The 17,686-nt window shown below is 37.6% G+C and overlaps 1 protein-coding gene across 2 annotated transcripts in view; it reads right to left on the bottom strand.

The window, feature by feature from the left end:
* Window positions 1-561: 561 nt before the first annotated feature.
* Window positions 562-17,686, bottom strand: part of Vom2r55 (vomeronasal 2 receptor, 55) — a 66,171-nt gene continuing 49,046 nt past the window's right edge. The window contains exon 6 of one of the 2 annotated variants that reach the window (XM_039079932.2): window positions 562-1,804. In XM_039079932.2, the coding sequence (XP_038935860.1) occupies window positions 876-1,804 (929 nt within the window). In that variant the 3' untranslated portion in view covers window positions 562-875. The remainder of the gene's footprint in view (window positions 1,805-17,686) is intronic. The other variant, NM_001099495.1, reaches the window with a different exon arrangement.

The raw sequence follows: 17,686 nt of genomic DNA, 5'->3' as shown, positions 1-17,686 counted from the left end.
CACTCATTATTGCTGATGACAATAAGTGCTTGCTGACAGGAGCTTGGTATGCATGACTCCTAAGAGGCTCTGCAAGACCACTACTGATACAGATGAGGATGCTTGCATCTATCCATTGGAGTGAGCATGCAAAACACAATGGAGAGAAAAGAATGAAGGAGGTGAAGGTATTATCAACACCAGAGGAAAAACAACAATATCACTTAACCAGAGCCTAACAGAGCTCTTAGAGACAAAACCACAAACCAGTTGATACACAAGGAGGGACCATAGATTTCCAGATGCATATGTAGTACAGGTTGCCATTGTCCATAAACAATAGGAGCAAAAAAGCCTTTTGACCTGTGAATCTTCTTTTTCTAATGAAGGAAAATGCTAGGGTGTTGGGGTAGAAGTATAAATGTGGGAGTGGTTGCATCTTCATGAAATCAGGGAGAGGGTAGGGTGAGTATGGGAGAGTAGGGAAATGGATTAACATATGAAATGTAAATACACAAAATAACCAAGAAAAATGGAATTAAAAAAAACAAATTAGAAAAGAATCATGACTCCAAAATGTAATAGATCTAAGCAGAAAAAATTTATTAAATGAGAAAAACAGTGAAAGTTCATGCAATCATATCTTAAATTATGGTGTTTTCAAAAGATTTATTACACATGTTTATTTATTTGGAGTTCTCAACAAACAATAGTTGAATTCAGAAAGTTGGTTTCTTCACTGTGTGATGCCAGCAGGTCAGGCTCAGAATATAAGATTTACTAAGATGAACATAACCCACAAAGCCATATTTGGAAGACCATATTATAGCCTTATATTTGAAAATTAGAGTGGTAGACAATTAGTAGTATTCAATTTAGTTGAAAAATCATGTGATCTATAGTTTAAATAAAGTTTTACTTCTATGAAGTCTTTTATTGAAAATTGCATGAATGGTGTTTTTCTCTGATCTAAACAAAATAACATAGCATTTTGGAACAAATATTAGGCTTAGAATGCTTGCACTGGAAGCTAAGATAGAGAAAATTTCTATAACTACCACAGCCTTCCCTGTGGAGCTGTGGTAGACAGGGAGAAAGGTGATCCAGACACAGCAGAACACCAGCATACTGAAAGCCAGGAACTTAGCCTCATTAAATATGTCAGGCAGATTCCTGGACAAAAAGGCCATGAAGTAGCTAGTAATAGCCATGACACCCAAGTAGGCCAGAGTTCCATGGAAGGCAAGAGTTGATCCCGTGTTGCATAGAATGATGATATATCCACGTTCAGAGTGAGCATCCACTTCAACAAATGGAGGAGATGTACACAGCCATATACTAGTGAATAGTATTTGTATCAGGGTACAAATTGGAATTATCAAATTTGGGGCCCTTGATATCAGCAACCACCTTGTCTTTCTTCCTGGAGCAGTAATCTGAAAGGCCATGACAACAATGATGCTTTTGGCCAACACACATGATAAAGCCACTGTGAAGACAAGTCTAAGAAGATTCTCCTGCAGGATACAAGTGGTTGTGTTTGGGAGTCCAATGAAGAGTAAAGGACAGAGGAAACAGTGTGTGAGAGTTATGAGCAGGATGTAACTGAGAGATCTATTATTGGCCTTCACAACTGGAGTATCTCTGTAGTTTACAAAGACTCCAATAATAAGACCTGTGAGTGCAGAGAATCCCAGAGATATGATTGTGAGTCCCATCCCCAAGGGATCTTTATAGGACAGAAATGTTATAGTTTTCCTGAGGCACTGTGTCCTTTCTGCATTTGTATAGTGAGTTTCTGGACACTTCATGCACTGTTGCATATCTGGTGGTAATAGAATTTAGACGTGAATGCATGGTAAAGATTTCCCTTTACCCTAATATATTTTACAGTTGCAAGTCATTGGATTGTTGTTGCAATTATGTTCACTTGTTACTTTAGTTATAAACAACTGAGTATTATAAGATAAATAATCCCAAAAGATAAGGTTTATGCCCCGTTTCTAAAATCCCATTAGGAAAAGATAATTATGGAGGAAAGGCTACTTTCCATCTTACACCTTATAAATATATCACTGAGGAAACCAGGCAGGAAATCAAGGGAGGCACGAAGTACAGGTGAGTCAATGGGGTGAGGTTTTGTATAGCCTTCAAGGAGTGCAATTTTCAACTACTTTATTATGTACCTCAGGACAACCACTAAGATTGTACCACACATAGTGGACTAGACCAGCCCACAGGAATCACTAACCACAAATATGATCAAAAAGCTTATAAACAGGCCAGTCCTTACAGCCATTTTTTAAACTATGGTTTCTTTTTGTCAGTAAATTGTATCAAATTAAAAATAAAAACATTCAGGACACCACCTTCCAAAAGGCCACATATTTTTGTTGGGTCTTCAACTATTCCATGTTTTTTTCTCTTTGTAACAAAGTGATTTGTGTATATTTTTGCAATATGATTGACACATTCTTTTAAGTCATGAGAATACAAAATTACCCAGCAATAATTAATTTAGTCCTTACAAAAGTTCTTATAAAATATTTCTTAATTTCAAAATGAATGTATGAATTCAATTTGAAAGAATATATTATTGACTGAATTTTCCTCTAAAATGATGGTGGTTTCAGATGTATGACACATTCATTTTTATTTATGAAATTTTTAGAAATTTTCTCATTCTCATGTTGATCTTGATTGGATACCACTAAATATTTTTTCAAAGTTCTTACATCTTTCCCCAACTCTTCCATTGTTTTGGCAGGAAGATGTCACATATACTAGTATGAGTATGTGGATGTCAGAGTAATGCTACCAGGACTTATTTCTCTCATCTACTTCCTTGTTCTGCAATCAAATTCAGGCCAGTGTTCTGGGATGTAAGTTCCTTTAAATATTAAGTCCACCTCATACCTATTAAATTACTAAAGCATTAGAAGTCTTCAAGATTAAAATATTTTTATGAAAACTCTTATTTAATAGTTTATTTAGGTTTCCTTTGTTCTTCTAGTACAACTTTTAAAGGCTATATCCCTGTGAATCAATATCCATGGAAAGAAAAATATATGTTTTTGGTAGTGTTTAATTTTACATATCATGCTGGGTATAACTTTCAAAATTTTAGGAAAGGTTTCATATTTAAAACTGTTTCCATGGAGAGTTCATAAGCAACACCCCACAAGAAAACTTAAGCTCCGGGACCACAGGTAAGACCAACTTTTCTACTGCAAGCGACCTGCCTGGTGAACTCAAGACACAGGCCCACAGGAAAAGCTGAAGACCTGTAGGTAGGAAAAACTACACGCCCGAAAGCAGAACACTCTGTCCCAATAACTCACTGAAAAAAAAACAGGAAAACAGGTATACAGCACTCCTGAAACACAGGCTTATAGGACAGTCTAGCCACTGTCAGAAATAGCAGAAGAAAGAAACGCTAGAGATAATCTGATGGTGAGAGGCAAGCGCAGGAACCCAAGCAACAGAAACCAAGATTACATGGAATCATCGGAGCCCATTCTCCCACCAAAGCAAACATGGAATATCCAAACAGAAAAGAAAAGCAAGATCTAGTTTCAAAATCATATATGTTCATAATGCTGGAGGACTTCAAGAAAGACGTGAAGAACTCCCTTAGAGAACAAATAAAAGCCTACAGAGAGGAATCGCAAAAATCCCTGAAAGAATTCCAGGAAAACATAAATAAACAAGTAGAAGCCCATAGAGAGGAGTCACAAAAATCCCTGAAAGAATTCCAGGAAAACACAATCAAAAAGTTGAAGGAATTAAAAATGGAAATAGAAGCAATCAAAAAAGAACACATGGAAACAACCCTGGATATAGAAAACCAAAAGAAGAGACAAGGAGCTGTAGATACGAGCTTCACCAACAGAATACAAGAGATGGAGGGGAGAATCTCAGGAGCAGAAGATTCCATAGAAATCATTGACACAACTGTCAAAGATAATGTACAGTGGAAAAAGCTACTCGCCCAAGACATACAGGAAATCCAGGACTCAATGAGAAGATCAAACCTAAGGATAATAGGTATAGAAGAGAGTGAAGACTCCCAGCTCAAAGGAACAGTAAATATCTTCAACAAAATCATAGAAGAAAACTTCCCTAACCTAAAGAAAGAGATACCCATAAGCATACAAGAAGCCTACAGAACTCCAAATAGATTGGACCAGAAAAGAAACTCCTCCCGTCACATAATAGTAAAAACACCAAACACACAAAATAAAGAAAGAATATTAAAAGCAGTAAGGGAAAAAGGTCAAGTAACATATAATGGCAGACACAGCAGAATCACACCAGATTTTTCGCCAGAAACTGTGAAAGCCAGAAGATCCTGGACAGATGTCATACAGACCCTAAGAGAACACAAATGCCAGCCCAGGTTACTGTAACCTGCAAAACTCTCAATTAACATAGATGGAGATTCCAAGATATTCCATGACAAAACCAAACTTACACAATATCTTTCTACAAATCCACCACTACAAAGGATAATAAATGGTAAAGCCCAACATAAGGAGGCAAGCTATACCCTAGAAGAAGCAAGAGACTAAATGTCTTGGCAACAAAACAAAGAGAAGAAAAGCACACAAACATAACCTCATATCTAAATATGAATATAATAGGAAGCAATAATCACTATTCCTTAATATCTCTCAACGTCAATGGCCTCAACTCCCCAATAAAAAGACATAGATTAACAAACTGGATACACAACGAGGACCCTGTATTCTGCTGCCTACAGGAAACACACCTCAGAGACATAGACAGACACTACCTCAGAGTGAAAGACTGGAAAACAACTTTCCAAGCAAATGGTCAGAAGAAGCAAGCTGGAGTAGCCATTCTAATATCGAATAAAATCAATTTCCAACTAAAAGTCATCAAAAAAGATAAGGAAGGACACTTCATATTCATCAAAGGAAAAATCCACCAAGATGAACTCTCAATCCTAAATATCTATGCCCCAAATACAAGGGCACCTACATACATAAAAGGAACCTTACTAAAGCTCAAAACACACATTGCACCTCACACAATAATAGTAGGAGATTTCAACACCCCACTCTCATCAATGTACAGACCATGGAAACAGAAATTATACAGAGACGTAAACAGACTAAGAGAAGTCATGAGCCAAATGGACTTAACAGATATTTATAGAACATTCTATCCTAAAGCAAAAGGATATACCTTCTTTCAGCTCCTCATGGTACTTTCTCCAAAATTGGCCATATAATTGGTCAAAAACGGGCCTCAACAGGTACAGAAAGATAGAAATGATCCCATGCGAGCTATCAGACCACCACGACCTAAAGCTGGTCTTCAATAACAATAAGGGAAGAATGCCCACATATACGTGGAAATTGAACAATGCTCTACTCAATGATAACCTGGTCAAGGAAGAAATAAAGAAAGAAATTAAAGACTTTTTAGAATTTAATGAAAATGAAGGTACAACATACCCAAACTTATGGGACACAATGAAAGCTGTGCTAAGAGGAAAACTCATAGCGCTGAGTGCCTGCAGAAAGAAACAGGAAAGAGCATATGTCAGCAGCTTGACAGCACACCTAAAAGTTCTAGAACAAAAAGTAGCAAATAAACCCAGGAGGAGTAGAAGGCAGGAAATAATCAAACTCAGAGCTGAAATCAACCAAGTAGAAACAAAAAGGACCATAGAAAGAATCAACAGAACCAAAAGTTGGTTCTTTGAGAAAATCAACAAGATAGATAAACCTTTAGCCAGACTAACGAGAGGAAACAGAGAGTGTGTCCAAAGTAACAAAATCAGAAATGAAAAGGGAGACACAACTACAGATTCAGAGGAAATTCAAAAAATCATCAGATCTTACTATAAAAGCCTATATTCAACAAAACTTGAAAATCTGAAGGAAATGGACAATTTCCTAGACAGATACCATGTACCGAAGTTAAATAAAGAACAGATAAACCAGTTAAACAACCCCATAACTCCTAAGGAAATAAAAGCAGTCATTAAAGGTCTCCCAACCAAGAAGAGCCCAGGTCCAGACAGGTTTAGTGCAGAATTCTATCAGACCGTCATAGAAGACCTAAGACCAATATTATCCAAACTATTACACAAAATTGAAACAGATGGAGCACTACCGAATTCCTTCTATGAAACCACAATTACTCTTATACCTAAACCACACAAAGACCCAACAAAAAAAGAGAACTTCAGACCAATTTCCCTTATGAATATCGACCCAAAAATACTCAATAAAATTCTGGGAAACCGAATCCAAGAGAACATCAAAACAATCATCCAATATGATCAAGTAGGCTTCATCCCAGGCATGCAGGGATTGTTTAATATACGGAAAACCATCAACGTGATCCATTATATAAACAAACTGAAAGAACAAAACCCCATGATGATTTCACTAGATGCTGAGAAAGCATTTGACAAAATTCAACACCCCTTCATGATAAAAGTCCTGGAAAGAATAGGAATTCAAGGCCCATACCTAAACATAGTAAAAGCCATATACAGCAAACCAGTTGCTAACATTAAACTAAATAGAGAGAAACTTGAAGCAATCCCACTAAAATCAGGGACTAGACAAGGCTGCCCACTCTCTCCCTACTTATTCAATATAGTTCTTGAAGTTCTAGCCAGAGCAATCAGACAACAAAAGGAGGTCAAGGGGATACAGATCAGAAAAGAAGAAGTCAAAATATTTGCAGATGATATGATAGTATATTTAAGTTGTCCCAAAAGTTTCACCAGAGAACTGCTAAAGCTGATAAACAACTTCAGCAGAGTGGCTGGGTATAAAATTAACATAAATAAATCAGTAGCCTTTCCCTACACTAAAGAGAAACAAGCCGAGAAAGAAATTAGGGAAACGACACCCTTCATAATAGATCCAAACAATATAAAGTACCTCGGTGCGACTTTAACCAAGCAGGTAAAAGACCTGTACAATAAGAACTTCAAGACTCTGAAGAAAGAAATTGAAGAAGACCTCAGAAGACGGAAAGTTCTCCCATGCTCATAGATTGGCAGGATTAATATAGTAAAAATGGCCATTGTACCAAAAGTGATCTACAGATTCAATGCAATCCCCATCAAAATACCAATCCAATTCTTCAAAGAGTTAGACAGAACAATTTACAACTTCATCTGGAATAACAAAAAGCCCAGGATAGCTAAAACTATCCTCAACAATAAAAGGACTTCAGGGAGAATCACTATTCCTGAACTCAAGCAGTATTACAAAGCAATAGTGATAAAAACTGCATGGTATTGGTACAGAGACAGACAGATACACCAGTGGAACAGAATTGGAGACCCAGAAATGAACCCACACACCTATTGTCACTTGATTTTTGACAAAGGAGCCAAAACCATCAAAGGAAAAAAGATAGCATTCCCAGCAAATTGCACTGGTTCAACTGGAGGTCAACATGTAGAAGAATGCAGATCAAACCATGCTTATCACCCTGTACAAAGCTTAAGTCCAAATGGATCAAGGAGGTCCACATCAAACCAGATACACTCAAACTAATAGAAGAAAAACTAGGGAAGCATCTGGAACACATGGGCACTGGAAAAAATTTCCTGAACAAAACACCAATGGCTTATGCTCTAAGATCAAGAAGCGACAAATGGGATCTCATAAAACTGCAAAGCTTCTGTAAGGCAAAGGACACTGTGGTTAGGACAAAACGGCAACCAACAGATTGGGAAAAGATCTTTACCAATCCTACAACAGATAGAGGCCTTATATCCTAAATATACAAAGAACTCAAGAAGTTAGACCGCAGGGAGGCAAATAACCCTATTAAAAAATGGGGTTCAGAGCTGAACAAAGAATTCACAGCTGAGGAATGCCGAATAGCTGAGAAACACCTAAAGAAATATTCAACATCTTTAGTCATAAGGGAAATGCAAATCAAAACAACCCTGAGATTTCACCTTACATCAGTGACAATGGCTAAGATCAAAAACTCAGGTCACAGCAAATGATGGCGATGATGCGGAGAAAGAGGAACACTCCTCCATTGTTGGTGGGATTGCAGATTGGTAAACCATTCTGGACATCAGTCTGGAGGTTCCTCTGAAAATTTGACATTTAACTGCCTGAGGATCCAGCTATACCTCTCTTTGGCATATACCCAAAAATGCCCCAACATATAAAAAAGACACGTGCTCCACTATGTTCATAGCAGCCTTATTTATAATAGCCAGAAGCTGGAAAGAACCCAGATGCCCTTCAACAGAGGAATGGATACAGAAAATGTGGTACATCTACACAATGGAATATTACTCAGCTATCAAAAACAACGAGTTTATGAAATTCGTAGGCAAATGGTTGGAACTGGAAAATATCATCCTTAGTGAGCTAACCCAATCACAAAAAACACACATGGTATGCACTCATTGATAAGTGGCTATTAGTCCAAATGCTTGAATTACCCTAGATGCCTAGAACAATGAAAGTCAAGACAGATGATCAAAATGTGAATGTTTCACTCCTTCTTTAAAAGGAGAACAAGAATACACTTGGCAGGGAATAGAGAGGAAAAGATTAAAACAGAGACTGAAGGAACACCCATTCAGAGCCTGCCCCACATGTGGCCCATACATATACAGCCATCCAATTAGACAAGATGGATGAAGCAAAGATGGGCAGGCTGACAGGAACTGGATGTAGATCTCTCCTGAGAGACACAGGCAGAATACAGCAAATACAGAGGCGAATGCCAGCAGCAAACCACTGAACTGGGAATAGGACTCCATTGAGGGAATCAGAGAAAGAACTGGAAGAGCTCCAAGGGGCTCAAGACCCCTTATGAACCACAATGCCAAGCAACCAGAGCTTCCAGGGACTAAGCCACTACCTAAAGACTATACATGGACTGACCCTGGACTCTGACCTCATAGGAAGCAATGAATATCCTAGTAAGACCACCAGTGGAAGGGGAAGCCCTGGGTCCTGCTAAGACTGAACCCCCAGTGAACTAGATTGTTGGGGAGAGGGCAGCAATGGGGGGAGGATGGGGAGGGGAACACTCATAAAGAAGGGAAGGGAGAGGGATTAGGGGGATGTTTGCCCAGAAACCGGGAAAGGGAATAACACTCGAAATATAAATAAGAAATACTGAAGTTAATATAAAAAATATTTCCTTTTGATTTTTTTAAAGCATGTAGAGAGTCTGTACATTTACTTCTTTTTATGGACAAATTTGCTTTTATTTGTCTTGTTTATTCTGTATTGTACTCTCTTCTCACAATATGAGACATCTTTCTCAGTATTTCTTTTAATGGTAATGTCATATTCTAATATATTTGTATTCTGCTACATTTTGTTTTATTTTGTTGCTGTGTCATTTTAGCTTCTTATGAGTGTATTTTGCAGAGAATGCCAATTCATTCATTTGTGATGATTGAACTGTAAGACAATTATTTACTTTGTGCAAGTTTAAAGGTTTGTCTTGAAATATAGGTTTAACACATTGTACCATACGTCTTCAGTAATTTATATTTTAAGTGTTACACAAAATTGTATCTGTCTTTTCAAAGAAAATAAAACATTAGATTGGTATAGGCATATATAATTCTTTATTCCATTCATTCGCTCCAAAATGAACACATTTCTGTAGAGTCTAAACATTACTATATACTGATGAAAGTATTTTGAGGTAATATGTGATACCTTCTATATCCACATAAACTCATAAATGTAATTACTATGTCTTCAGTCTGCATAGATGAATTATAAAAAGTTAACAGTTCGGTAGCCTTTATGTTCAGTTTCAATATGTCCCACAGAGGGAACATATGTCTACTTTGTTTATTGTAAAATAATGGAAATTAATAAATAAAAAATAAAATATCACATCACTTTCAGAAATGAGATACATTTACTGTTAGGAATATATGAAGAATAAAAATTATTTTATACCCAGAGGACACAGAGAGTGTGTCCAAATTAACAAAATCAGAAATGAAAAGGGAGACATAACTACAGAATCAGAGGAAATAAAAACATCATCAGATCCTAGTAAAAAAGCATATATTCAACAAAACTTGAAAATCTGCAGGAATTGGACAATTTCCTAGACAGATACAAGGTACTGAAGTTAAATCAGGAACAGATAAACCATTTAAACAACCCCACAACTTTTAATGAAATAGAAGCAGTCATTAAAGATCTCCCAACCAAAAAGAGTGCAGGTCCAGACAGGTTCACTGCAGAATTCTATCAGATCTTCATAGAAGACCTCATACCAATACTATCCAAACTATTCGACAAAATTGAAACAGATGGAACGCTACCGAATTCCTTCTATGAAGTCACAATCACTCATATACCTAAACTACGCAAAGACGCAACAAAGAAAGAGAACTTCAGACCAATTTCCCTTATGAATATGGATGCAAAAATACTCACTAAAATTCGGGCAAACCGAATCCAAGAACAGATCAAAACAATCATCCACCTTGATCAAGTAGGCTTCATCCCAAGCATGCAGGGATGGTTTAATATATGGAAAACCATCAACGTAATCCATTATATAATATAAACAAAATGAAAGAACAAAACAACATGATCATTTCATTAGATGCTGAGAAAGCATTTGACAGAATTCGACACCCTTTCATGATAAAAGTCCTGGAAAGAATAGGAATTCAAGGCCTATACCTAAACATAGTAAAAGCCATATACAGCAAACCAGTCGCTAACATTAAACTAAATGGAGAGAAACGACGCAATCCCACTAAAATCGGGGACTAGACAAGGCTGCCCACTCTCTCCCTACTTATTCAATATAGTTCTTGAAGTTCTAGCCAGAGCAATCAACAACAAAAGGAGATCAAGGAGATACAGATTGGAAAAGAAGATGTCAAAACATCACTATTTGCAGATGATATGATAGTATATTTAAGTGAACCCAAAAGTTCCACCAGAAAACTACAAAAGCTGATAAACACCTTCAGCAAAGTGGCTGGGTATAAAATTACATCAAATAAATCAGTAGCCTTCATCTACACAAAAGAGAAAGAAGCCAAGAAAAAAATTAGGGAAACAACATCCTTCACAATAGTCTGAAATAATATAAAATACCTCGGTGTGACTTTAACCAAGCAAATAAAGATCTGTATAATAAGAATGTCAAGCCTCTGAAGAAAGAAATTGAAGAAGACCTCAGAAGATGGAAAGATCTCCAATGCTCACGGATTGGCATGGTTAAAATAGTAAAAATGAACATTTCACCATAAGCGATCTACAGATTGAATGCAATCCCCATCAAAATTCCAAACCAATTCGTCATAAAGTTAGACTAAACAATTTGCCAATTCATACGGAATAACAAAAAACCCAGGATAGCTAAAGCTATCCTCAACAATAAAAAGACTTCCGGGAAAATCACTATCCCTGAACTCAAGCAGTACTCAACACAATAGTAATAAAAATTGTATGGTATTGGTACAAAGACGGACAGACCAGTGGAATGGAATTGAAGACCCAGAAATGAACCAACACACCTATGGTCACTTGATTTTTGACAAAGAGCCAAAACTATTCCATGGAAAAAAGATACCATTTTCTACAAATGTTGCAGGTTCAACTGGAGGTCAGCATGTAGAAGAATGCAGATCGAACCACTCTCATCACCCTGTATAAAGCTTAAGTCCAAGTGGATCAAGGACCACCATATCAGCCAGATATGCTCAAAATAATAGAAGAAAAAGTGGGGAAGAATTTCGAACACATGGGCACTGGAGAAAATTTCCTGAACAAAACACCAATGGCTTATACTCTAAGATCAAAAATCGACAAACAGGATATCACAAAACTGCAAAGTTTCTGTAAGACAAAGGACAATGTTGCTAGGACAAAATGGCAACTAACAAATTGGGAAAAGATGTTTACAAATCCTATAACTGGGTCATGGTTAATATCCAAAATATACAAATAAAACATGAAGATAGACTGCAGGGAGACAAATAACCTTTTAAAAATGGGGTTCAGAGCTAAACAAAGAATTCACAGCTGAGGAATGCCAAATGGCTGAGAAACAGCCAAAGAAATGTTCAACATCTTTAGTCAAAAGGGAAATGCAAATCAAAACAACCCTGAGATTTCACCTCAGACTTGTCAGAATGGCTAAGATCAAAAACTCAGTTGACAGTGGATGCTGGAGAGGATGTGGAGAAAGAGGAACACTCCTCCATTCTTGGTGGGATTACAGATTGGTACAACCATTCTCGAAATCAGTCTGGTGGTTCCTCAGAATATTGGACATTGACCTACCTGAGGACCCAGCTATACGTCTCTTGGGCATATACCCAAAAGATGCACCAACATAAAACAAAGACACATGCTCCACTGTGTTCATAGCAGCCTCCTTTATAATAGCCCAAAGCTGGAAAGAACCCAGATGCTCTTCAACATAGGAATGGATACAGAAAATGTGGTACATATACACAATGGAATACCACTCAGCTATCAAAAACAATGACTTTATGAAATTAATAGGCAAATGGATAGAACTGGAAAATATCATCCTGAGTGAAGTAACCCAATCACAGAAAAACACACATAATATGCACTCATTGATAAGTGGATATTGACCCAAATGATCAAATTACCCTACATGTACAGAACACATGAAACTCAGGAAGGATGACCAAAATGCGAATGCTTCACTCCTTCTTTAAAAGGGGAACAAGAATACCCTTGGCAGGGAATAGGGAGGCAAAGTTTAGAACAGAGGCAGAAGGAACACACATTCAGAGCCTACCCCACATGTGGCCCATACATACACAGCCACTAAGCTAGATAAGATGGATGAAGCAAAGAAGTGCAGGCAGACAGGAACTGGATGTAGATATCTCCTGAGTGACACAGCCAGAATACGGCAAATAGTTAGGCGAATATAACCAGCAAACAACTGAACTCAGAATGAGACCCCTGTCTGATTCTGAATCTTAGAAAGGACTGAAAGAACAGGAAGGCTCTTGTCACCCGATGTGAACAACAATTACAACCAACCAGAGCTTCCAGTGAATAAGCCACTACCCAAGGACTATACATGGACTGACCCTGGAATCCAACTGCATATGTAGCAATTTATAGCCTAGTAAGACCACCAGTGGAAGGGGAAGCCCTTGGTCCTGACATGACTGAACCCCCAGTGAATGTGATTGCTGGGGGAGGTCGGTAATGGGATGCTGGGGAGGGGAACACTCCTAGAGAAGTGGAGGGGGAGCGGTTAGGGGGATGTTGGCCTGAAAACCGGGAAGGGGAGTAACAATCAAAATGTAAATAAAAAATACTCAAGTTAATGAAGATGAAAAAATAAGAAATACCCAAAATAAAGATGGAAGAAAAAAGTTGTGGAAGAATCATTTCTGATTTCATGTTGTATTTAAGAGGGATAGTAATGGTTGGGGATTTAGCTCAGTGGTAGAGCGCTTGCCTAGCAAGCACAAGGCCCTGGGTTTGGTCCCCAGCTCCGACAAAAAAAAGAAAAAAGAAAAAAAAAGAGGGATAGTAATAAATCTAATATTATTATAGAAAAAAAGAAATTGATCGAAAGGTCAAATCAAAGTCAGAAGTGAATCCAAACATCCGTTGACACTTGATATCTGATAAAGAAGCCAAAAACCAAACACTGGATTAATGAAACCATCTTCAAGAAATGGTGCTGGTCTGACTGAATGCCTGCATGTACAAAATTGCACATAGACCTATATTTATCACCTTAAACAAAACTCAAGTACAATTTAATCAGGCATCTCAATGTACTGTCAATAAGAAATTCAGGGAATATAATGGAGAAGACATAGAGGGAATGACCCATAACCACTGGTTGAATTTGAGACCAAACTCATGGGCAAATGCCAATCACTAACACTATTAATGATGCACTCTTATGCTTGTAGACAGGACTCTAAATTGTCTCTGAGAAAATCAGTCACCAGGAGTGCCAACATACCTGACAGCAGAGGTAAGACCAACTTTTTTGCTACCTGGAGGCCTCTGGACACCATAAGACAGAAGTCATCTGGGACAGTACACTTCCGGTTTCTGGCTGTCAGGAACTAAACTAAAACAGTCCCATAGCTCCCTGCACCCAAATCCCATTTTGGAGAGAACTGAACTCCCAGAACTGCGGATAATCCTGAGAGGTCAAGGGAGACTGCCACTTCTACCCACTTCTGGTCACATTCCTGACAAATGTGGAACCTGCATAGTGGCCTCTGGATATAGGAATATAGGAGCAGTCAGCCGCAGGAACCTGATGCTTTCTGCCTGCACTGGGAAATGAACAGAACCAGTCCCAAAGATCCCTGCACCCAAATCTCATGGGGAAGAGAGCTAGACCCTCAGAAGTATAGAAAGTCCTGAGAACTCTGAGGACACAGCTACTTTCTTCCCACATTCTTTACCCAAGAGGAAACCGCATAGTGCCATCTGTGACCTCTGGACATAGGGACATAGGAGGAATCAGGAACAGGACCTTTCAGGTTTTTGCCTACCCTTAGAGCTGAAAGCCAGTTGCCAGGATTGCCTATACACCTGAGAGAAGAGGTAAGACCAACTCTTCTGCACAAAGAAACTCACCTGGAGTCTTCAGGTCACACAAACTGAGGAGAAACTACCTGTTCCCAGATCCAGCTGAAAGAAAACAAGTCTATAGGAGTGCTGACACATAGGTCAACAAATGAGTCAAGCCACTGTCAGAGAAAACAAGACAAATTAACAGCAGAGACAATCTGATGGCAAGAAGCAAGCATAGGAACCTAAACTAAGAGAAACAAAAAGTACTTGGCATCATCAGAGCCCAGTGATACCATATATGTATCATACATATATGTATATGTATGAATGTATAAACACACAGAAAAAGCAAGATCTTATCATGATGATGATAGGTCACTTTAAGAGAAACATAAATAACTGCTTTAAAGAAATAAAGGACAACACAAGTCAAAAAGTAGAATCCCTTAAAGAGGAAATGCAAAATCCTTTGAAGAATCACAGAAAAATAAAAACGAACAGAATAAGGAATTGAACAAAACCATCCAAGATTGTAAAATGGAAATAAAAACAATAAAGGAACCAAACGGAGACAACCTTGAAAATAGAAAACCTAAGGAAGAGATCAGCAATCATAGATGCAAGCATCACCAACAGAATACAAGAGATAGAAGAGAGAATCTGAGGGGTAGAGGATACCATAAAAAACATCCACATAAACATTAAAGATAATGTAAAATGCAAAACACTCCTAGCCCAAAACATCCAGGAAATTCAGGACACAATGAGAAGATAAAAACCTAAGGATAATAGTTATAGAAGAGAGTGAAGACTCCCAACTTAAAGTGCCAGTAAATATCTTCCATAAAATTATAGAAGAAAACTTCCCTAACCTAAAAAAAAAGATGCCCATAAATATACAAGAAGTCTTCAGATCTCCAAATAGATTGGGATAGAAAAGAAATTCCTCCTGTAACATAATAGTCATAACACCAAATGTACAAAACGAAGAGAAAATATTAAAAGAAGTAAGGGGAAAAGGTCAGATAACATATATAATGGCAGACCTCTAAGAACTACACAAGACTTCTTACCAGAGACTATGGAAGCCAGAAGATCCTGGGAAACTGTCATAAAGACCCTAAGGGAACACAAATACAAGCCCAGGCTATGAGATTCAGCAAAACTCTCAATTCACATAGATAGAGAAACCAAAATAGTCCAAGTCAAAAATTAACACAAAACCTTACTCCAAATACAGCCCTACCCAGGAAAATAGATGGGAAACTACAACACAAGGAGGGAAACCACATCCTTGAAAAATCAAGAAATAAATCATCTTGCATCAAACGCAAAAGGAGAATGACACACAAACAAAATACCACCTCTGGCAACAAAAATAACAGGAAATAACAATCACTATTCTTTAATATGTCTTAACATCAATGGACTCAATTCCCAAATGAAAGGACCTAGACTAAGAGACTGGATATGAAAAGAGGACCTAGCATTTTGGTGCAAACAGGAAACAAAAGTCAGAGACAAAGACAGACACCACCTCAGAGTAAAAGGCTGGAAAACAACTTTCCAAGGAAATGGTGTGAAGAAACAAGTTTGAGAAGTCATTCTAATTAAACAAAATTGACTTTCAACCAAAAGACATCCAAAAATATGAGGAAAGACACTTCCTATTCATCAAAATACAAATTCAGTAAGGTGAACTCTCAATTCTAAATATCTATGCTCCTAATGGAAGGGCACCTACAGTCATAAGAGAAACCTAAATAAACCTCAAATCACAAATTATACCTCACAATATAATAGTAGGAGATTTCAACACTCTCAGAAATGGACAGATCATAGAAACATAAAGCAAACAGAAATATCCAGAACCTAACAGAAGTTATGAATCAAAGGAATTTAACAGACATGTATAGAACATTTTGACCTAGAACAAAACACTATACCTTCTCTAAACACCTCATGGTACCTTATCAACAGTCAATCATACAGTTAGTCAAAAACATGCCTCAAGAGATACAAGAAGATGGAATTTATCCCATGCATCCTATCAGATCACCATGGACTAAGGCTGGTCTTCAATATAAGCAAAAACAACAGAAAGACCACATATACATGGAAGTTGAACAATGCACTACTCAATGAAAACTTGGTCAAGGAAGAAATAAAGACTGAAGATATATCAGTGGAATAGAATTGAAGACCCAGAAATGAAATCACAAACCTATGGTCACTTGATCATTGACAAATGAGCAAAAATCATCCAATGGAAAAAATTAGCATTTTCAAAAAATGGCACTGGTTTAACTGGAGGTGAGCATGTAAAAGAATGCAAATTGATCCATTCTTATTGCCCAGTACAAACCTTAAGTTCAAGTGGATCAAGGAACTCCACAACAAACCAGATACACTCAAAATGATAGAAGAAAAACTGGGGAAGAGTCTCTAACACATGGGCGATAGGAAAAATTTCCTCAAAAAACACTAATGGCTTATGCTCTAAGATCAAGAATTGAAAAATGGAACCTCATAAAACTACAAAGCTTTTGGAAGGCAGAGGACTCTGTCATTAGGACAAAACAACAACCAACAAATGGGAAAAAGATCTTTCCCAATCCTATATCTGATATAGGCCTAATATACAAAATATACAAAGAACTCAAGAAGTTAGACTCCAAAGAAAGTCAAATAACCTTATTTAAAAATGGAATAGAGATAGTTCAATGTCCAATTTTTCTGAGGAACCTCCAGTTTGGTTTCCAGAATGGTTGTACCAGTCTGCAATCCCACCAACAATGGAGGAGTGTTCCTCTTCCTCCACATCGTCCACAGCAACTGCTTTCACCTGTGTTTTTGATCTTAGACATTCTGACTGCTGTGAAGTAGAATCTTAGAGGACCCAGCTAAACCCTCTCTTGTGCATATACCCAAAAGATGCCCCAACATATAACAAAGACACATGCTCCACTATGTTCATAGCAGCCTTATTTATAATAGCCCAAAGCTGGAAGGAACCCAGATGCCCTTCAACAGAGGAATGGATACAGAAAATGTGGTACATCTACACAATGGAATACTGCTCAGCTATTAAAAAACATGGCTTTTCAAAATTCACAGACAAATTGATGGAACTGGAAAATATCCTG

The sequence above is a fragment of the Rattus norvegicus genome, chromosome 7 (genome assembly GCF_036323735.1).
Source record: "Rattus norvegicus strain BN/NHsdMcwi chromosome 7, GRCr8, whole genome shotgun sequence".
Lineage (NCBI taxonomy): Eukaryota > Metazoa > Chordata > Mammalia > Rodentia > Muridae > Rattus > Rattus norvegicus.
Note: the sequence above shows the minus strand (reverse complement) of the source record. Positions and strands in the feature narration are given on the sequence as shown.